We start from the raw sequence: 21256 nt of genomic DNA, 5'->3' as shown, positions 1-21256 counted from the left end.
CCTGACCTCTAGTCGTTTGCCTTGTGTTGAAATCAAGCGCCCTTGCGCACAAGGCTTGATCGCATCTACACGGTCCTCGCTCACAGTCCCATCATGGCATCGCCAGGAATCACGCTCTTCCTTACCCTCCACATCCTCCCCGAGAAGCTGGACGAGTTCATGGAGCTCTTTGAGCCCCTCGTGAAGCAAGTCGTTGCCGAGCCCGAATGCCGATCTTTCCACGTCTACAAGGACCCCCAAAGCCCCGGGACCCTGGCCATCGTCGAGCATTGGTACGTGGCTTCTCCCGCGGAGGAGACGGGGGCGGCCCCTCGCCGACAGGAACTAATGATCCGTCCGGACCCAGGAACGCCACCCCCGAGTGGCTGATGACGGTCCAGGTCAAGAAGGAGTACTACCGGGAGAACTTTGCAAAGACGGAGCCCATGTTCGCCAAGCCGCGCGAGATACGCATGTTGCAGCCGCTGGGGCCGCCGTATGACCTCACCAAGGATGGGAACTCGTATGGCTACCAGTGAGGGGTGGTTGCGGAAATACCTAGACATGGACGTGAAGGAACTCTCGTCGTTTCGCGTTGCATCATGCGCATCGCTGGCCTCTTTCCCCCGAGAAGCATGAAGATGTGCTCGCCCTGAAGGATCCCTCGTTCGCTTCGATGGCTGACGGGCTCAAGCCACGACCCTTGAAGAGTCCTTCGCCGAGAGCGAACCCACGGCAAGGTGCTTTTGACCTTGTTCATGCTTGTACATGCGTTTTGGCAAAGAAAACATCAAGGTGGCGGGGCAGCTTGGATGGAGCAGCTTGTAAGGCTCAAGACGACATGGCATCACTTCAGACATACGGAAGAACATAATATCACAACACGACAGAAGCGGTTTTTTTCATTCTCGTCGCGAAACGAGCTAGCTAGTCATGATTACTGCTATGCTCCGTGCCCATGGCGGTCCGTTTCCCCTCCCCGTCTTACTGGACCTGCACCACCCTCTCGCCCGCCGGGAACGCCACCTCGTACTGCAGCACCAGCTTGACGCTCTTGCCCGCGTTGAGCGTAACGTCCCACTGCACCTCACCCGCCTTGCGCAGCGACGCCCAGGCCTTGCCCCATTCCGCCGCGGCGGTGGCGGCGGCGGCGGCGGAGGAGGAGGAGGTGGTGGAAGAGGAGGAGGCCGTCTCGTCCTTGACCGCCAGGCCCGTGGCGACGGGCTTCCCGCCCTCGACGAGCCCCGCCGGCTGGACCAGGCCGACGCGCAGCTTCTCCTCCTCCGAGACGGGGATCTGGTCGACGACGGTGACCGACACGGGGCGGCCGGCGGCGCCGGCGCGCGTGTTGACGAGGGTGACGGAGCGCGTGTAGAGCGAGTGCTCGCCCTTGGAGAAGACGCCCGTGGTGGCGCGCGAGACGTCGGGCTTGGGGTACGCGACGCGCACCGCCGGGTCGACGCCGAGGGCGACCGAGAAGGTGTCGCCGGCGGAGCAGCGCGGCAGCGTCGACCGCCCCAGAAAGGTGCCGTCGAGGGTGAGCCCGACGGGGCCCTTGAGGATGGTGAGCTTGCTCGCGTTGCGCAGCCGCGCCCGCAGGTACGCCGCCGGCTTGTACTTGGCCACGACGGTGCGGACAAAGGTGACGCCGCTGAAGCCGGCGCGGGCGACGCGCTGCTTGGACGGCGTCGCCGAGGGCCGGAGGGTCTTGAGGTGCGGCAGGTCGTAGGTGGCGGTGAGGCCCGTCTCCTCAAAGGACGAGTCCTGGAAGCCGACCTCGGGCGGTCCCTCGTCGAGCATGGTCTGGCCGTCGGCGTCCTCGTCGCCGCCGCCGCCTTCGTCCTCGAGGCCGGCGTCGCTCGGCAGGCCGGGCGGCAGGGCGCGGGAACGCTCGGCGCTGACGAGGGCCGGGGCGCCGGGGCCGGGACGCCGGGGGGGCCGGGACGCCAAGGGTCGGGGGCGCGACGCTGCCGCTGGCGGCGAAGAGGGTGGGGGCGACGTTGCTGATGACGGCGGCGCCCGGGGGAGAGCAGTACAAGCTGCCAAGGCTGTTGTCGTTGTTGTTGTTGCTGGTGCTGGCGCTGGTGCTGTGTCGAGAGACGCCGAAAGCAGGCTGGTACCTCTGCGGCTGGGGGCCGCCGAAGGCGAGTTTGGCCGACTGCTGCCCGGATTCCTGGCCCGGCGGCATGTCCAGCTTGTTTCTGGGCTTCAGGCTGGACAGCTGGGGCGCGGATCCCTTGCCGAACAGAGCCGCGCGGGGCTTCTGCACCTGGGCGTTCTGAGCGGCGTTCCACTGCAGCTTGTGGTAGTTCTCCTCGTTGCTGTAGGCGATGTCGAGGGCGTCCCAGTTGCCGTACAGCTTGCCGCCGAAGCGCAGGCGCCAGGGAACCAGGGTGGGCACGTCGTCCTGCAGGCCCGAGAAGCTGGCTTGCGACGTGCTCAGGATGACCTTGCTGCTGGTCCACGTCTCGGACGTCATGTTGTACATGCGGGCGTCGAAGCTAAGGCTGGCCGTGTTGGAGAGCGTCGAGAGGGAGAGGTCGTAGCTGGGGGTCCAGTAGGCCGACGTCGTGAGGTACGTGAGCGTCAGGTCGCAGGTGATGGCGGCGGCCTCGTGAGTGTCGTCGGCAGCCTCCTTGGCGGACACGACCTTGACGTCGGCGGCGCTGGCGACGGAGCTGCGGCGCGACGAGGTCGGGGTGAGCTGAGGGGCGGCGTCGAGGCTGATGCGCACCGTGTAGACGGAGCGAGGCCAGAACTGCTCGCGCTCCTTGCGGATGCGGTCCTTCTCTTTCTTCTTCTCGTCGTCGCGGCGCCTCTGCTTCTCGCGCAGCTTCTCCTTGGCCCGCCGCACCTTGGCCTTGGCCCGCTGCACCTTGGCGTCCTCCTTGGCCTTGAGCTTCAGGAGGCGGCTTTCTTGGTTGTGCAGCTTCAGCAGCTCCTTGGCGATGGCGCGCTCCTGAGCGACGCCGTCCATGTGGTCCTTGAAGGTCTTCTCGCGCTCCTGGCGGTACGTCTCGATGCTGGCCTCGATGTCGACCTTGTCCTTGCGGTCCAGGGAGCGGCCGTGGCAGTCGAGGATCTCGAGGCGGCTCTCGGCGCTGGCGATGATCTCCTGGGCCCGCTTCTGCTCGTCGCCCAGCGTGACGAGCTTCTCGCGGAGCTCCTCGAGCTTGGCCTCGATCTCGAGGGCCTCCTTGGACTTGGATTTGGCATCCTCCTCGTCCGACGACGACGACTCCGATGACTCCTCCTTTTCCGAGTCGGAATCCGGATAGATCTCTTCAAAAATCTCCCGGTTCGGCAGCAGCTCGACCGTCATGTCGGTGATGACGGCCGAGCCGGTGCCCTCCACCTTGATGGAGTGCTCGTCGGCGGTCGGGGTCACGCCGACGACCGTGATTTCGTTGGGGCCGGGCTTTGTTTTTGAAGTTTGTTAGCACAAGCCATATAGTTACAGGGGAGGTCTGCAAGTCAACAACATACCTTGAGAGTGACATTTTTGATGTCGCGGACAATTTGGGCTCGGGTCGGGAAGAGCGTGACACAGCGAGTAGGGAGGTTCCGAATATGGAACTCCTGCTTATACGGCCCGTCCGTGTCCATGTTGGAGGCCTGCCCGTTTGGGTACAAGTGGGGCCGGCTGCGATGATGATGATGATGATGATGGCTGCCGTGGTGGTGGTGGCGGTGGTGGCGGTGATCGTGGGTGGTGGTTAGTGATACGTAGTTACTTGGCGCTTCTGATGACTGGGGATCAACCACCCCAGAAGAAAACAAAAAGAAACAAAGGTGAGATGCTCGAAACGAGGACGAGGGTCGGATGAACGCTTAAGATCAAGACATGCTGGCGGCCCTTTAAGTACCTATCGACCTGAGCCAGAGCAGTCAACCCGACTACCCTTGCTACCCAAGATCAGCGTACATATGTGCTAACGCTTCCTAGCACAGCCACAGGACCCACTCCAAGGGAATGCACACTTGAGCAATCTTGTCTACTAGCATGTACTGTGCACAGAGCAGTTACTGTGTACACAGTAGTTAATTGTACGTACTGACGTAGACCGTGCGCATCCACCTTCCACCTCCGAGCAATGGACCAGCAGCCGGGCTATGCGTGGCTTTTCACCTTCAGGGGTTCATACCGTCGGCAATTCCCAGAGGCTGCTATACACAGCACAGCCTGACTTTGTCGCTCTGGGCGCCTGCCAGGCAGTGAGTGACTCAAAGACCTGTCTCATGTTTCGTGACGTGGAGTCGTTGGATGCCTCTTGGCGGGTGCTGGCTGCATGACGGCATGGCGGCATGGCGGCAGGGTTGTCTTCAGCCGTTCCGAGGCCGAACAAGGGGGGGGGGGGGGGTTGAAGAGCCATCCCCGTGCTGCTCGTCTGCCATTTGCTTTCGGCGTTGCTTTGTATGGCTATAGTATAGCAGCTGACGATTGCTTGGGCCGGCAGGTGCCATAAGCAGTCAACGTCTACAGTGAGCATGGAGATTCCTAGAGAACGCTCCCTTCCACTTGGCCCCTGAGAACGACGTCTTCCAAGATTGTTGAACAGCCCTGATGAACCATGCGACGCCTGTCTGAATTCTGTGCTTGTTGACATTAGGTCAGGTCGCAGGATGATACTATCTATCGCCCTCGTCATGGCTATTAGCTGGTGAACAATGGATTCATAGGGAGAACAATGGCCTGCGCCATGTCTGAATTCAAAAGCCGACTATCCGACACGATCGAATCAGTCTCCTGCCATTGACTGCCGGGGTTCTTTCTTGGGCTCGAGATAAAACACACAATAGCAAGACGGAACGGCCTGTCAATAACGAATAGCCATATTGATTCTATGTCCCTTTTCTTCTCGAAGAAATCAACCTTCCTCTATTAGATTCCATCTTCAGAAAGATCCTCATCATCATCACCACCACCACAACCACCATCCCACCCACCACCACCATCACTCCTCATCGTCGTCATCTCCCGCGTTCTCTTCGACCCTCTACAAACCTTCCACGCGCACAACCCAGCCCGCCGTCCCCAACCATCCTCGACTCACCCATCAACCATCACAATGTGCCGCTACACGTACAAAAAGTACGAGTGCGGCTGCATCAGCAGCACCTACATCCACAACTTCACCACCTGCCCCCGGAATGGATCTTGCCCGATCTGTTTCGAGAACACCTTTTACCGGGACGTCTCTGGCAAGTGCCGGGATGGCTGTCCCAGGAACCCCCCTTGTGGTCGTCCACGAGACTAGCCTGCGAGAAGAGCACAGCCGCCTACGGAAGGGATTCGGGGGCTCCGTTGCCATATCACGGATGCTGCATACGGAGCGGAAATCGGCAAGGGAACAAGAAGTTCGGGTTTCGGTGCTTCTAGAGTCGCACATGGAATAGAAACAAACGAGGGATCACCTCTTTGGCGTCTTAGGGATTCGGGCTATTCCTAGCGGCAAATACCGTACGTATACCCGACCGCAGCTTGACCCTTGGGACGGTTCCCCGGTCTCCTGATGTCCCTGTTGGATTGTTGTGCCCATGGCATCCCCTGGCCCTGAAATTCAGCAACTCAACAAAGCCAAGATCTTGAGAGGCGGTCATTCGTTGCATGGCAACCATGAACTTGAGGCGAATCTTTCTTCCTCCCCCTGAATTCACACCCCCCCCCCCCCAACACTAACGAAGGTACCACCCCCTCTGCAGCGCCATCCACGCCAGCCCGATCCCCGACGTTGTCAGCGCGACCGCCGCGTCCTTGCCCTGCGCCGTCTTCCACACGGCGTACTCGGTCAGGTACAGCCAAATCACCCCCGCGTAGCTCAGCATGGCCAGGTCGTACACGGGCCGGTTGCCGAGGTGGTACACGGCGTACAGCCGCATGGCGAACGTGTAGATGTTCTTGACGGCGTAGATGTGCGCGGCCAGGGCGGTGGCGGGGGGCGCCTGGGGCCCGCTGAACATGCGCAGGGCGGAAGCGGGAGGGTGGAGGTAGCACCATGCCGTGTGGCCTATCCCGGCGATGCAGGTCTGCGGGCGTGGTTAGAGCGAGCTGCGGGAGGGAGGAGGTGCGGGTGAGGACGGACGTAGAGCATGAAGAAGGGGAGATAGCCTTCTTGGAGGGAGGAGGGGAGGAGGGAGGCCATGATGGTGGTGGTTCGCAAAAACGCTGAGAGGACCGGGCTGGGTTGGGGATCGGGTGAGAAGCGGCGCTTGTGGAATGCGATCAACAAGTGTCGAGAGCCATCGCCATGTTTATATATATATATATATATATATCTATGAATCATGGTCATGGCAGGCACGGAGCCGGAGTCGTCAGCAGCCACCCCTGCAACGATCGCGGCGCCGGTTGGCTGCCTGTGGCTTGTCACCGTTGCGGTCCACTTGATGCTCTGTTGCTGGCCTATGGGCAGGGCGATAGGATGGCCGACGTTGCAAGGAACGTCAGCACTAGGCCCCGGCCCCCGGGATCCGGGCGGTGGTGGGGGCGAAGATCGTAGCAAAGCCTGCGGCACAGACGGGCTGAACGTTGAACCTTGGTGGGACCTCACATGTCATTCTAGCGTTGTCATGGAAGTGCTGGAGGCACAGGACCCCGAACGATATCCTGGGTGCTTTTTCATGGGAAGATCCAAAATCGAGTTTCGAAAAGGGCTGTTGTTGTCTGCTGCTTCAAAGAACATCGGGCCTGAAGACGGCACTCTCCGGTGTTCCATGCATTCATACGCTTCTCGAAGGCCAGGGAACGGACAAGGGTTGGGTGGATTGCCCAGCAAGCGAAGGTAGGCAACGACTATTATCCATAGGAACGTGTACTATACACACAAGCATGTAGGGACCAGTCTGCTCTCCAGAGTCGAGCATGCTGCATCACCTCCATCCTAGCATGCCTTTGGCCCCCGGAGAAGAGCCTGGTGTTTCCTTGACCTTGGACCAACCCCACACCCAGGTTTCCAAAAACAGCCTCCGTCTGCGACTTACACGGCCCCGTCCCAGGAACAACCCCGTCTCGCAACGAGGCTCTGCCTGTCCTGCGTCGACAGGGCTCCTTGCAAACTGCCGATGCAAATGATGCAGATGCAACGACAGAACAAGCACGACAAAAATGTCCTTGGAAAAGACCAGGGTTCGCATGAAACATCAAGCCTCAGGGTTGGCGGTGGTTGGCGGTGGTGGAGAATCCTCAACCCCTGGCTCCTCAGTCTCCCTCCTCCCCCCGGTCTTGTCCCGGCTCGGGCCAACGCTTGGAGGTGGAAATTGGCCCAGGGGAACACGGTGCAACCTCTTGGGGAACCCTGAACAATGCCACGCCCGCTTCGACTCGCGCTAATTCGCGCCGTTGCCGTCGCCGTCGCGTTCTTTTAATTCTGGAGGCGCCCGGTCGCGCGTCTCGCGTCTTTGCCTCGCCTTGTTTCTTCTCTCCCCACCCCTATTTTTTTTTTTTTTTTTTTTTTTTTGGTGTGCCGTCGTTGTCGTTGTCGTTGTGATTGCTCCCTGAGCCTCTCTGCTCTGGCGAACACCTGGAGATCTGGCACGGTTACCCCCCCGCCTCCCCCCCTCCCTTGTCCCTTGGGAATCTGTCAACATCACCAACCTCATCAACAAATAATAGCTAGTCCCCATCCTCTCAAGCCTCACGGTCACCCTTCACACACCGCCACTTCAGCCACGCCCAGTCCACCACTTTCAAAGAAACTCTCACCTCACAACTCCAACCCCTCATCGCATCGGACTGCAAACCCTCACTCAACCACGGGCAACTCCCCTTCCCCCCTGCCCTCCCCTCTTCTACCATCGCCGGGAAATCAAAGAGGAGACAGAAAACCTCATCGCAAATAAATAAATAAAAAAATGTGGCCCTTCAGCGCAGCCTCGTCTTCGGCAGGGTCCGCCTCCCCTGCGCACCCTTACTACCCCACCACCGCGACCATCGGCGGCGGCTACACGCCCAACACCCTCAGCACGCCGACGCTGCTGGCCATCTTCGCGACCGGGTGCACCGCCATCTTGGGCGCCACCTCCCTCGGCGTCCCCCGGTTGGCGGCCAGGCGCGGGATCCGGCTGAGCTACGCCGACCTGGGCACCGTCATGTGGTTTGTGCTGTGCGGGTTTATCCATACCTTCTTTGAGGGGGTGAGTTGACTTGCCTTTCATTTTGTTTCCGGTGGTTTCTGGCGTTGGGGGAAATAGAGGGGACTCAACACAGCGTTGAAGAGAGAGAGAGGGGGGGGGAAGCGAGTGTCCATTGCCCGAGCCGAGCTGACATGCGTGTGCGTCTGCAACGACAGTACTTTGCCTACAACTTCCGCGCCATGGGCAGCCTGCAGGACATCTTTGGCCAGCTGTGGAAGGAATACTCGCTCTCCGATTCGCGGTACCTCACCAAGAGCGCCCCCGTGCTCTGCATCGAAGCTTTCACGGCGGTAAGTCCAGGATTCTCTGTCCATGATAGGTGGCCGAGCACCCCGTGGATGCTAACCAGCGACCAGATCTTCTGGGGCCCTCTCTCCTTCCTCATCGCCTACTTCGTCACGACCGACCACCCGCTGCGCCACCCGCTGACCATCCTCGTCTCGTCGGGCCAGCTCTACGGCACCGTGCTCTACTTTGCCACGGCCGTCTTTGACGAGACCATCTACGGCAAGGCGTACTCGCGCCCGGAGCCCTACTACTTTTACGGCTACTACATCCTGATGAACGGCTTCTGGATCGTCATCCCTGCGAGTATGTTTTTTTGTTGTGTTTGCCTTTTCCTTGCCTCCCCGGCTTTTCAGAAACACGAGCTAATCACCGCACCAAACGAACAGCCGTCATCTTCAACAGCTTCAAGGCCTGGACCAGGACCGTCGAGGCGCTGATCCTGCTGGATCAGGAGGTCCAGCAGAGCCAGCGGGCCCCCCACCAGGTCCACTACAGCTCGCCGGCCCCGTCCATCGCTTACAGCACCGGCAGCAGCCAGTCGGGCAAGTCCAAGAAGAGAGCGTGACTAGCCGTGGGCGAGAAGCGAGGGAAGCCGGAGAAATCCGAGAAAGCCGTTGGGTTAATCAGGTACCTGTCGGCCTACAAGAGGTAAGGGGGAAACGACAAGGAAAACGGCTCAAAACGGGGTGGGTGGGGTGGTGATGCGGGTGTGCGGAGGGAATTTACGCTCTCTCTCTCTCTCTCTCTCTCTCTCTCTCTCTCGGCCGGCCGGCCATGAGGTTATGATAATGCAACGCCACGACGAGTGTTGTCCGAGTTGCGCAGGGTATGTATGTCCGTATGGGGTTGGGAATCAAGGGAACGCGGGCGACCGCGGAGCTTAGACTTGGGGTCAGAGATACCCAGCATTTTAAAGGGGGGGGGTCTTGTTGGCGTCAGGGAGGGTGGTAATGAACTGATCGAATTCTTCGTGCATGAAGCAAAGGGCGAGGGCATGCGAGCCCGCGGGTTGTCTTGACGTTACAGGCGCGCAGCGCATGCGTGTGATGTCATTTTCAACCTCCATAGGTGCTAGGTAATATCAAGGATGCATGAGGTTCCCTGAGCCGAGCGTTGCGTTGCGGTATCAAGCCAACTCCGAGCGACTTTTCGCCACGGTCCCGTGAGCGCCGTCGTGGGCCGTGATTTGGTGTTGACAGATCTATGACCGGTGTTGGGGGTGGCAATGTTTGGGAATGCGAGACGAGGCTGGCAACATGTAACGTGGCTATACAGGCGCCGCGGGGCTGCAATCTACCCCAAGAGGTCTCTTGTGGCACAGGACGGGGACGACAAGCATGTGTTTGCGCAGGTGTGGTGCAACACCAATTTTACGCAGCCAGCTCTGGACACCGGGCCTCGGACTCGTGTTGTTGATGAGGGGAAGATGGCCACAGGCAATGGGTACTGTCAGGGCAGACCAAGGCCTCCCATTGTCTAGTTGGTTGCCGTTGGTAAGTTCTGTCAAGGTAGGAGTGACGCTACGAGGTAGGGCTGCCTCGTGTGGTTCGGTGGTAAAGGGCGAGGACTAGCTGGCGGTAGGGGGCTGGCAGCAGGCCGCTCTGTACCTGACCATAGGCGCCTAAAGACGCAATTTGAACTCGTCTGTGTGCGTCTAAGGCTTTGTTGGGATCGAGATCCTGCGTGGGAGCGTCCACGATGTAGGCGCGTAGGCACTGAGCGATGGTTGAGGTTGAGCCTGGCGTCACGACATGCCATGCCAGACAGAGGGACTTCTCAAAGCAGCCTGTTTGCGGTAGCCGAGCATTGCCACCTGGGCGGGATGGCGGCGGAAAGCCTTCTGCGGCGCAGACCCTGAAAAAGCTTAGCAGAAGACCATGGGGCGTCGCTTCTGAAGAGTGTCGTCCTCGCCAACATCCCGCAGGTGGCATCCTCCGCCATCTACTTCACCTACAACGCCCTTACAACATCGCTTTCACTGGCCACCGAGTGGGATAGGTTCGCAAGAAGAAGACGGGGGCTGCGTGTGCTGGGCACGTTACCTCGGGGCGACCAGAGGCGCTCTTACTTCCTGCAGCTCCCGTTTCGCTATTCGATCCCGCTCCTGGCCACCTCGATCGTTCTGCACTGGTTGGTTTCGCAGAGCATCTTTGTGGTGTACGTCGAGGGTTACAGCTACGGCCTGTCTTGGGACGACCCCTCGAAGCCTATCACCCGAGCCTTTACGAACGATCGGGCCACCTGCGGCTGGTCCCCCGCGGGCGTCATCTCCGTCATCGCCCTCGGCATCGCCATGGTCGTCGTTCGCCTGGCGGCGGCATGCTGGCCGCTCAAGAGCAATATGCCCGTCGCAGGGAGCTGCAGCGCGGCCATCTCGGCCGCGTGCCACCCTCCGGAGGGAACAGAGGATCCAGATTTGACCATGAAGCCGTTAATGTGGGGGGATACGACCGTGACGGACGCAGCTGAGGGTTCGAGCCTGGAGGGTGAAGCACTTTTGCGGACCAGCGGGGAGAGCATGGAGGGGGACCTTGCGCATTGCTCATTCTCAGGCCGTGGGGTTGGAGTGCCACGGATAGGGGTTTGGTACAGCTGAGAGAGAGAGAGAGAGAGAGAGAGAGAGAGAGAGAGTTGCCGCGCATAAGAATGGTGCTTCTAGGTGAATAATACAAGTCAGTAGCATCCAGGCTCAGGACGGCCGCATCGTCTCGTATCGGTGCTGTCGGATCAGCCACGGGCTTCCCCCCCGCTCCAGTTCTCACCTTTCGTCAACTTGAGCTGAGCGAGCCGACGCCCCCTTTCGCGTAGTTGCCCGCTCCATGGCCCGTCCCGACGCAGCCACAGTCGCCCTGTTCGCGTTTCCCTCACGACAAGGCCATCCACATCTTGCCACCACCGCTTCAGGAACCGGCAGGAGGCAGTGACCGAGGGGTTGAGACGCTGAAGGGGTTGCTGATGCTGGCGTCGGTGGGAGCAAAAAAAAAAAAAAAAAAAAAAAAAAAAAAAAAAAAAAAAGGGATCCAAGAACGTGCCCATGGTTGACGATGAGGGATGCCGTCGCATCGTTCTTGACGGTGCCGGAGGAGACAACCCAGGGGATACGCCGACCGCACGATCCGGATCGCATGCGGCTACGAAACCTCGGATGTGGAGGGAACACGGATGCTACGGTCCTGGTCGTGTCTACTATGCTATGTAGGAACAACATGGCTCCTCCAGAAAAGAAGGAGGGAAGGGTTGGGGAGCCGGGGAGAATGAGGCCAAGCCACTGTTGGTTCTCGAGCGTCGAGGTGGAAGCGCCGCCGAGGGGTGTTGGGTAATATAGCCGAGGGTTCTGGGATCATGTTTCATTCGTCTGCCCATAACAGGGTGGTAGTTATGGGCCCCAAGGAGCTCCTTCAAAAGAAATGACTTGGCAGCAACAATGATTGAATTGATACCACAAAGATCTGGAACTTTGGAGTTTGCTCCCCCCCACCCCCCTAACCCCCTTCCCATGTAACACCGACGTTGTCCGGTGCGCCATGAAGGTGACCATTTCACGATGCAACATCAGCCCTCTACCATGGTTCAGTCTCCCTGCCGGCCATGCATAACAGGCCCAACGAAGCAACCATCTGTGGTTGTGATCCCCGACTGCGAGAACAGTTCCGGCATACGGCATTGCCGACTGGAAACTGAAGCTGGCCCAAACACGTTTCTACATACTACAACCTCATGCCCAAGAGATGACCTTCGTAGCTCATAACTCGTGACTCGTGACTCGTAAAATCGTAAACAACACCACCTCCGCCCCTCATCCTCTCCCCCCCACGGCTGACCTAAACGCCCTCCCCCCCGGCCGCGCGCCCGGGAGGCATGCTCCGTCCGCATGCACCGTCCGGCCAGCCCTACTCGGCGCGGTCTCTCTCTCTCTCTGGCTCTCTCGCTCTCTCGCTCACCTGGGACATAGGCACACACGCACGTTCTCTCTCTCTCACTCACCTGGCTCATCATGCCCTGCCTCACTCGTCGCTCCACCCCACCACCCGCCACTTCCACCCCCTCAGAGCCTTCATGTCGGCCTCGCCCACCTCCTCTCTGCCCTCGTCGAGCTTGGCGGCCAGGCGGCCGAGGCGCCGGGCCACCGACCGCGCGGCGCGCAGCGACACCTCGTTGGTGAAGACGTAGAGCACGGCGAAGACGAAGAAGGCCAGGGTGCCGAGCCCCGGGCGGCCGTACTCCTCGAGGATGCGCGCGACCAGCCGCTTGCTGCGGCGCCAGGCGCGCTCGGTGCTGTTGGAGGGCGGCTCGTCGTAGTCGTCGCTGAAAAAGGAGGAGGCGGCGCCGGGGCCGGTGGAGACGTGCTTGTGGAGGACGGGGCGGCCGTAGAGCTTCTTGACGAGGGGGATGATGTAGGCGCTGCGAAAAGGGGTGGTTCGTTAGCCGGCGGGCAGACAGGTGCGGTGTGGTAGGCAAGTAGGCAGGCAAGCAGGCAGACAGGTAGGTGGGGGAGGGACTATGTTGGGTTGGTTGGTGGTTTTGCGTAGCAGCGTGTGTGTGTGTGTGTGTGGATGTCTGGGGGTTGGGGGTTGGGGGAGAGGAGGGGGGAGGGGGGGAGGAGGATGATGGGTCGGAAGCGGAGCGGGGCACGATTTGGATGCCTTCTGCGACGTTCGCCTCTGGCGTATTAGGAGTAGCGTCGCTGCGTGATGCATGCGGGCAGCGATAGCGGTGCTGCCAGCACCGTGTCGATGACCTGATGCCTGCGCGCCATGGAGGTCTGGTGTCCTCGCCCCCCCAGAAAACGCCACATGCATGAGAGGAAAAAGGGAAAGGTCGTCACGTCAACAGAACCCCCTCGCCCCAAGGCTGCTCTGCGGGAAACGATGCAACCCCCGGGAATCTTTCCCGAGAAAAGGGAGAGCAGGGAAACCAAACCAGGGAAAACACAAAAGAGCATCATAACACTTACATAATGCCGCCAAAGGCCAGCCTCCTCCACCTCTTGCCCTCCGCCCGGCGCGCCACCTCGGCAACCCGGCCCTGCAGATGCCACAACCCCTGCACCGCCGCGTAGTGCTGCGCTCTCAGGCGATCTTCCACGTCGCGCAGAGCATGGAGGTTGGCCCGCTCGTGGTGGCGGTCGTAGCCCGCCTTGCCGGCGCCGTTGGCGCCACCGCCGGATCCGTGCCCGGACCCGACGCCGAGAGGGTCGACGCCGTTGGGCTGGGCCTGGACGGCGAGCAGCATGGCGCGCTGCCTGCGCAGCGAGAGGAGCTCCTTGACGGCGGCCTGGGCGGCGGTGCGGGCGGCGGAGAGGGGGCCATGTGCGGGGATGGTTTGGATGAGGGCGGTGGTGAGCGGTGCCGGAGCGGACGGGGGGCCGGGTGGCGGGTGCTGGTACTGATAGGGATACGGGTAGGGATACGGATAATAATACGGCTGGTAGGGGTGTTGATGGTGGTTCTGGTGCTGCTGCTGCTGCTGCTGCTGCTGCTGCTGTGGTTGTTGCTGCTGAGGCGGGAACCTGTCCGTCCCAGGACCCGTGTTCGTGTTGACAGGGTAGTGGTTGACACCAACCTCGGAGATGGGCCTTGGAGAGGCCAGGGTGAGAGCAGGGTTCTGAGGAGGATAGTCCGAGGCGGCTTTCGGGGCTGGATCCGAGCGAGAAGAGGAGGAGGGCTGCGGTGCTGCGTTTTCGGGCCGCGGCCGATAGGGCAGCGCGGCGGTGCCGGAAGCCGGGGGGTCCGTGTGGGAAGGGGGATAGGAACGAGCGGAAGGCTGAGGAGGAGCAGGAGGAGGAGGGTGGTGAGCCTTGGACTTGGATGACTTGACAACGGTGGTCGAAGCCATGGTGGGTGGCTTGGTGGGAGGGCTGGAAACCACGGGACGGTTGGCGGGTAAGAAGCAAGAGAAAAGAGAAAGGGGAGGCGGTTTGTCGGTGAGGTGTTAAGCCGAATGAAGGTGTTGGTGACGGGGGGATGTGCCCCGCAAAGCGAGAGAAGGTGAGGTGAAGTGAGACGAGGTGAGGTGAGGTGAGGTGAGGTGAGGTGAGGCGAGGTGAGGTGACACCCGTGAGAGGTTGTTGGCTATTTTTTTTTTTTTTTTTCGTTCTGTTGGCCGTGCTTGTTGTTTGGAGAAAGGAAAAAGAATCCGGTCCAGCTGAAAGCCCGAGCTTGTCCTGCTGTGTGGCGCGTTGGTTCGCCAACCTCCGCTCGTCTCGACTGAAGATCAACGCCATGATTGGCGCCAACCGGGCTTCCCCGCTCTCCCGCAGCGGCTGCAGGCGCCGAGTGGGCCTCGGGAACCGAACTCGACCTCATTCGTCTCGTTTCCTCCCCGTGGTTTCAGTAGGGGTTCCCAAACAGTCAAATTCCCGAGCCCGAGCCATGGACCTCGACCACGGAAAGATTCTCGCGCCCGGCTAAGATTCCGCCGCTGATACCTGGTGCTGTACGTAAGGTACCACCATACGGAGGTCGGCCATCTCGTATGTACGGCTACCGGTCAGAATCCATACAGCCTGAACAGGCCCTATGCACGAAGCAGCCTCGCCTGTCGTCCTCCCGCTGCGCTGCCCCCCCTGTGCCTGCTACCCCAAAGGGAAACTAACCCGGTCAGCAAAGGAAGACGAGCCCTCGGTCATGCATCGTGCATAGTGTACTGAGTAGGTACGCTGCCCAGGCTTCGCCTTGCCTTGCCTTGCCCTGCTGCTCCCGGCTCCTTCACGTCCGCCTTCACCCAACCGCCGGATGGCCACCCAATCGGAGACCTGCCGAGCTCTCGGGCTATGCCATCCCACCACTAGGTGTATAAGCCCGCCGCGAGGGGGGGCCCGTGCCCCGGTAACAAACGTCAATAAGTGACACCAACAACTGCAACGTCCCCTGTTTCCATGCATCCTCCACGGGCCTTTTTTGTTCTGTTACATCAGCCCGGCTCGTTGGGAGGGTGACATGATGGGGATTGAGTCGTCCCCGGTCAGCAAGCAGCGGCACGGCAAGGGGGGGTCATTGGAGGGAGACGGGAGGTGGGAGAGGGAGGGGAGCGGCCCGCGGGATTTGTCCGTGGCGTCCGTGGTGGATAGAATATAAGAATGCCCGATCAACATGTGCAACTTGACCTCATCTCGCTCATTCGCTCTCCTCCCTCGAGGCACCCGGCCTTTTCTTCTCTTCTCTCTTCCTGCGGGCCACCGAGGCAGACCCTAAGACTCCTCTTTCTCTCCCTCCCTCCTCAGCCAGCTGGCCAGCCATCATGGTCCGATCTCTCGCCGCCGTGGCTGCCGCGGCCGCCGTCAAGGTGGCCGCCCAGACCTCGACCACCACCTCCGAGTTCCCCTTCCCGACGGACGGGCTCCCGACGTACAACGGCACGGGGCCGACCATGCTCCGCTTCGGCTGCCACCAGCTCGTCATTGACCGGATCGACCCGCTCGTGGCCCCCGGCCAGGTGCCTTCGCACCACCAGCACCAGATCGTTGGCGGCGACGCCTTCGCGGCCACCATGCCAAGCTCCGACATCAGCGCCCTGTCGAGCTGCACCACGTGCAGCTACAGCGAGGACTTTTCCAACTACTGGACCGCCAACCTCTACTTCCGCGCGCGCAACGGCACCTACAAGCGCGTGCCCCAGATCCCCAACTACTCCGACATCTTCACCAACGACCCCTTCATCAGCCAGACCAACGGCGGCATGACCGTCTACTACGTCTCCCCCGGCCAGAACCAGGTGACGGCGTTCCCCCCGGGGTTCCGCATGTTTGTGGGCGATGCCACCCTCCGCTCGCCTCCCGACAGCCCCTGGGATCTCTCGACCCAGACCTGCTTCCGCTGCTTCACGGGGCCGGACTTTGAGGGCGACATGCTCCGCCCCTGCCTCGACCCCGCCGTCGACACCATGCACCTCCCCAACAAGCCCTGCTGGGGCATCCGCGCCAACGTTTTGTTCCCGACGTACGTCGTCCCCCCAGCCCCCCCTTTTTTTTTTTCTTTTGCAAGCTTTTTTTCTTTCCTCACGACCCTTCCACCCCTGAACCTTGGCTGACGGCATCTCCAGCTGCTGGGACGGCGTCAACCTCGACTCCCCGGACCACAAGTCCCACGTCGCCTACCCCGTCGAGGGCCCTCACGTCTTTGACGGCATCGGCACCGCCGAGGAGTGCCCGTCGACGCACCCCGTCAAGATCCCGCAGGTCATGCTCGAGGTCATCTGGGACACGACGCCCTTCAACGACCCGGACGAGTGGCCCGAGGACGGCTCGCAGCCCTTTGTGCTCAGCACGGGCGATCCGACGGGCTACAGCCAGCACGCCGACTACATCTTTGGCTGGAAGAAGGACTCGCTGCAGGTCGCCATGGAGGCCGGGTGCTTCATGGCCAACTGCCCCGGCCTGGCGGTGCAGAGCGTCGAGCAGGCGGCCCAGTGTGCCGTGTCGGAGCTGGCGGGTGATGTCTATGACGGCTGTACGTCTCCTTTGTTTACGTTTTTCCCCTGTCTTCAACACGACAATGCAGACGGCCGAGGATGGTTGGGCTAACTCTGATGAACAGGGCTGACCGAACTGCCCGGAAACCCGGCCCAACCTACCGTTTCTACCACCACGAGTTCCGCCGCCGAGCCGACGCCGACGGGCAAGGGCAAGGGCAAGGGTGACGACGGCAAGGGCAAGCATGGCAAGAGGAAGGCCAAGAGGTGGTCGAGCTAAAGGGAGACGAGGCCGGAGTCAATCCGCTGGCCGAAGAAGGGCGTTTGTGCGTATGTAATGAGCTGGAAGTGATGTTAATGAATACGGATCATGATGCGCAACAGCATGATGTAAAACATGAAAACACAGAAACCCATGGCTTCATTTTTTTGGCCCAAAAATGATGGGCTCGTGAAAGCTTCTTGAGATTGTGGTGAAGCACAATGGTTCATCCGACCGTGCCATGAAATGAAATCAACAGACCGAGTGGTGTGAGGTACGGAGCACCAAGTATTCCCTCTGGGCTGCATTGGATGACATGACCTGAGGATCAGGCCGGCAGCAAGCCTCCCAAGAAAACCGATTCGATCCCTCGTCATGAAGCCAACCACGCACTCACCCAGCCATTCATCCGTTCCAAGCTCGCTTGGCTCGGTCAGTCAGCAAGCCGCAGAACCACCGCTTCTTGGTAAACAATGGTATTGTGGCTACGGCGTATTCACGGACCGCTGTCACCAAACCAGAACCCCAACCCTGGGAACAGTATCACGTAGCTGACTAAGCACAGGGTCCGGTCGGTTTCCGGCGCCACCGACACGCCGATCCGGACCCGCCCCGTCTTGCTCGGCGTCTTCAACCCCCGACAACGGAGGAAGCACATCTTGCCCAAGATAACAAGAAGAACAGTAGAAGGCCGGATATACAACAGTCCAGATGGACATTTTTTTTAAACCATTCGGCCGCTCTCCAACCCTGTCCCACCCTTAGAACCTTGCCATTCACGCTTCTTTTTGCCTACGAGCTGAGGCAAATACATAGGTTCGGCCTTGCTGGTTGCAAGACCACCCGACAGGAGCAGAGGACCGGTCGCCTAGCTGAACAACTGGCACGGGCGGACGCCATGGGGGACGCCGGGACGTGGGTGACGCCCGCGGTGGTTCCAGGCCGGACCATGGCTGTGCTGTACGGGAGCGAGACGGGCAACGCGGAGGAGATCGCCAAGGAGATTGCGGAGCTGGCAGAGAGGTTCCATTTCCAAACAACCGTGGGCGAGATGGACAGCTTCAAGCTGGTGTGTTTGATCCCCTGCGTGTTTTTTTTTTCTCCCCTCCTCTCTGTGGCTCCCTCGCGTCCGGCCCGTGGTCTAACAGGGAGGTGACACCGCCAGGGAGACGTCGTGCGCTCCTCTCTGGCCGTCTTCGTCACGTCGACGACAGGCCAGGGGGATATGCCCAAGAACACGCTCAAGTTTTGGAAAAACCTCCGGCGAGAAAAGCTGAACAATACCAACTGCCTCGGGTCGCTGCGGTTTGCCATCTTTGGGCTCGGCGACAGCTCCTATCTCAAGTAGGTCGAGAGCGCGATGGGGCATCTCCTCCATGTTGATGTAGACCTGGGACATGCTGACCGCATTTGCACCAGATTCAACTGGGCAGCAAGAAAGCTACGAGCAAGGCTCCTGCAGCTTGGAGCGACCGAGTTCTTCGGGCCTGGAGAAGGAGACGAGCGGCACGATGATGGGTAGGTTCTCTCTTTCACCTCCGGGTGCTGGCCAGCCAACCCGAGGCGCCTCGCTTACATCCTTGCCACGCGTGACAGAATCGACAGCATCTATTTCCCATGGTTTGAGGAGCTAAAGAAGACTCTTGTTGCCGACTTCCCTCTCCCAGACTCCATCCAGCCGGTTCCTGAGGCGGTTCAGCTTCCACCCAAGTACCCCCTCGAGGCTCTCCCGAACAGCGAGCCCAGGACTCTCAAAGAGCCCAACAACGACGGCGACGGCAAGGCCAGCGCGCCGCTCTCTGCAGATGAGCGCCACTATCTTACCACGAGGCAACGGTGCGCCGATCGCCCGAGCGCCGACGACGACGTTTCCGCGCCTCGCGCAGCAGACCCGGCGCGGTGCCCGCCCGTTGTCATGCTTCCCATCCCGGGCGCCCGGCCGGCCCGGGTGCTTCACAACGATAGGGTGACGCCGCCAGACCACTGGCAGGACGTTCGCTTCATCGGCCTCCAGGTTTCGGTGGACGAGGACCAAGTCCAAGAGCTGAGGCGGCACGTGGGGAACCTGACGGTAGCGATCCACCCCATCAACTACCCCGAGGACGTGGACGAGCTGATCCGCCTGATGGGCTGGGAGGCCGAGGCGGACGTGCCGTTGCGCGCGCTGCGATCCCTCCCCAAGGGGCTCTACCCGGCCTCTGCCCAGCCCTCCCTCCGAGAGCTCCTGACGCACAACCTGGACATCACGGCGGTTCCGAAGCGCAGCTTCATCCGGCACCTCTCGTGGCTGACCGACGACGCCAGGGAAAAGGAGCGCCTCGAGGAGCTCGTCGCGCCCGGCAACCAGCAGGAGCTCTACGACTACACGAGCCGCCCCCGGCGGACCATCATCGAGCTCCTGCGGGACTTCCCCAGCGTCCGGGTGCCCCTGTCCCGCCTCCTCGAGCTGTTCCCTGCCATCCGGCCCCGCGAGTTCAGCGTCGCCAACGGCTCCCTGCGCTGCTTTGGCGAGCCCGGCGCCGACCGCTGGGTCCTCCTCGAGATGCTAGCCGCCCTCGTCGAGTACAGGACCATCATCCGCAAGCCCCGGCAGGGCCTCTGCTCCCGCTACCTCAAAACCCTCCGCCCGGGCTCCAGGATCTCCGTCCTGGTCCGCCCCGGCAGCTCCCCGTGCATCGTCCCCGACGCCTCCTGGGCCCGGCGCCCCATGATCGCCATCGCCACCGGCACGGGCATCGCGCCCATCCGCGCCGTCATCGAACGCCGACAAGAGCTCTGCCCAGGACAACCACCACCACCACCACAACAACAACAACAACAACAACAGCAGCAACAACAGCAGCAGCAGCAGCAGCAACAGGGTCAAGACCAGGACCGGGACCAGAACCAAGACCAAGACCAGGACGCGACCCCGAGCCCAGGCCCGAGCCTCCTCTTCTTCGGCTGCCGCAACCGCGCCGCCGACTTTTACTTTTCCCGCCAGTGGCCGCGGTTCCCCTGGCTCGCGGTCCACCCGGCCTTTTCGCGCGACGGCATCGAGCCGGACGCGCGCGCGGCCGACTCGCCGACGGGCGCCCTGGGCGGGGACGACCTGGCGCGGGCGCTGTCGTCGGCGGCGCTCGCGGGCGCGCCGCGGTACGACGCGCGCAAGAACTACGTGCAGCACGCGATCCGGCGGCGCGCGCGGGAGGTGGCGGCGCTGCTGGCGCGCGGGGACGCCGTCGTGTGCGTGTGCGGCAACGCGGGGCGCATGCCGCTGTCGGTGAGGGCGGCGCTCATGGACGCGCTGGTGATGGAAAAGGTGGTGGGCACGGTGGAGGAGGCGGATCGGTGGCTGAGGGATCCGGCCAAGGTGGTGTACTGGCAGGAGACTTGGTGATGTGCTCCGAGAAAAAAAGGTGGTGAGGAGACGACGGGGCAGCAGAAGCGTGTGATGAACAAGGGGAGAAAAGCCGTCGGCTTGGGGCCGGACATGATCCTATATCTAGGGTAGGGCGCGTGGAGCGATGAGCATTTTGCATGTACTATACATCAGCTTGCCTTTGCCTCGACATGCTGATGCTCGAGTCGGCCACCCAACATCATGAAAACATACCATCACTCACCAACAAGACGGACGTTATTATTATGTATGTACACCATCACACAGCCCTAGACTTCCGTGGCAAGATCTCTGAACTCATGGTCAATCCAACTCTCAAACACGTGATATGTACTGCGCTACCGCTAGTTTTGCACCATTTCTCTCTCTCTCTCTCGCATCTCTTCCAAGAGATACAAACCACGCAAACCAGGAACGTATACAGATATATAATAAGGGACACATCGAGCCGGGGAGATTGGATCGAGGATATAAAAAAAATCGCACAAAACTCCTTGACGCCAGCAGTCCCGAAACTCCAAATCATTCAACCGCCTACCCGCCAGCCAGCCAGCTACCCCCCATCCCCCTCCATCATTCCCTCCCACCGCCCCCCCTATTTTTTTTCCTCCGGGGGCATCTAGAGGTAGAGATAGATGAGCGTAAAACACACATAACCAACCAACCGACCACCGCCATCACCCCAAGGGGCTTTCTCCCCCTCGCTCTCCCCTCCCCCACCCCTTTTTCTTCCTGGAGAAAGCCGAAGAAAAACGTCAAGCCAAATCAACCCCCATCCATCCCACCGTCGTCCCGTTCTCATT

The 21256-nt window shown here is 60.8% G+C and overlaps 7 protein-coding genes across 7 annotated transcripts; 4 read left to right on the top strand and 3 right to left on the bottom strand.

Moving 5' to 3' along the window:
- Positions 1-93: 93 nt before the first annotated feature.
- Positions 94-518, top strand: VTJ83DRAFT_5071 (uncharacterized protein; the record flags this gene model as incomplete). The annotated part of the gene is made up of 2 exons (XM_071011631.1): positions 94-272; positions 347-518. The coding sequence occupies 2 exons, from the start codon at positions 94-96 to the stop codon at positions 516-518; spliced, it is 351 nt and encodes a 116-aa protein (XP_070866521.1).
- Positions 519-963: 445 nt separating this feature from the next.
- VTJ83DRAFT_5070 (uncharacterized protein) lies at positions 964-3585 on the bottom strand (the record flags this gene model as incomplete). The annotated part of the gene is made up of 3 exons (XM_071011630.1): positions 964-1876; positions 1908-3397; positions 3466-3585. The coding sequence occupies 3 exons, from the start codon at positions 3583-3585 to the stop codon at positions 964-966; spliced, it is 2523 nt and encodes an 840-aa protein (XP_070866520.1).
- Positions 3586-5655: 2070 nt separating this feature from the next.
- Positions 5656-6122, bottom strand: VTJ83DRAFT_5069 (uncharacterized protein; the record flags this gene model as incomplete). The annotated part of the gene is made up of 2 exons (XM_071011628.1): positions 5656-6006; positions 6063-6122. The coding sequence occupies 2 exons, from the start codon at positions 6120-6122 to the stop codon at positions 5656-5658; spliced, it is 411 nt and encodes a 136-aa protein (XP_070866519.1).
- Positions 6123-7830: 1708 nt separating this feature from the next.
- Positions 7831-8965, top strand: VTJ83DRAFT_5068 (uncharacterized protein; the record flags this gene model as incomplete). The annotated part of the gene is made up of 4 exons (XM_071011627.1): positions 7831-8112; positions 8268-8402; positions 8469-8703; positions 8787-8965. The coding sequence occupies 4 exons, from the start codon at positions 7831-7833 to the stop codon at positions 8963-8965; spliced, it is 831 nt and encodes a 276-aa protein (XP_070866518.1).
- Positions 8966-12404: 3439 nt separating this feature from the next.
- Positions 12405-14235, bottom strand: VTJ83DRAFT_5067 (uncharacterized protein; the record flags this gene model as incomplete). The annotated part of the gene is made up of 2 exons (XM_071011626.1): positions 12405-12801; positions 13355-14235. The coding sequence occupies 2 exons, from the start codon at positions 14233-14235 to the stop codon at positions 12405-12407; spliced, it is 1278 nt and encodes a 425-aa protein (XP_070866517.1).
- Positions 14236-15639: 1404 nt separating this feature from the next.
- On the top strand, positions 15640-17089 carry VTJ83DRAFT_5066 (uncharacterized protein; the record flags this gene model as incomplete). The annotated part of the gene is made up of 3 exons (XM_071011625.1): positions 15640-16337; positions 16441-16847; positions 16935-17089. The coding sequence occupies 3 exons, from the start codon at positions 15640-15642 to the stop codon at positions 17087-17089; spliced, it is 1260 nt and encodes a 419-aa protein (XP_070866516.1).
- Positions 17090-17969: 880 nt separating this feature from the next.
- VTJ83DRAFT_5065 (uncharacterized protein) lies at positions 17970-20450 on the top strand (the record flags this gene model as incomplete). The annotated part of the gene is made up of 4 exons (XM_071011624.1): positions 17970-18140; positions 18237-18415; positions 18491-18589; positions 18668-20450. 4 exons carry the CDS (start codon positions 17970-17972, stop codon positions 20448-20450), a joined length of 2232 nt encoding a protein of 743 aa, XP_070866515.1.
- Between the last annotated feature and the right edge of the window lie 806 nt (positions 20451-21256).

The sequence above is a fragment of the Remersonia thermophila genome, chromosome 4 (assembly GCF_042764415.1).
Source record: "Remersonia thermophila strain ATCC 22073 chromosome 4, whole genome shotgun sequence".
In the NCBI taxonomy this organism is placed as follows: domain Eukaryota; kingdom Fungi; phylum Ascomycota; class Sordariomycetes; order Sordariales; family Chaetomiaceae; genus Remersonia; species Remersonia thermophila.
This window is presented reverse-complemented; position numbering and strand designations above follow the sequence as displayed.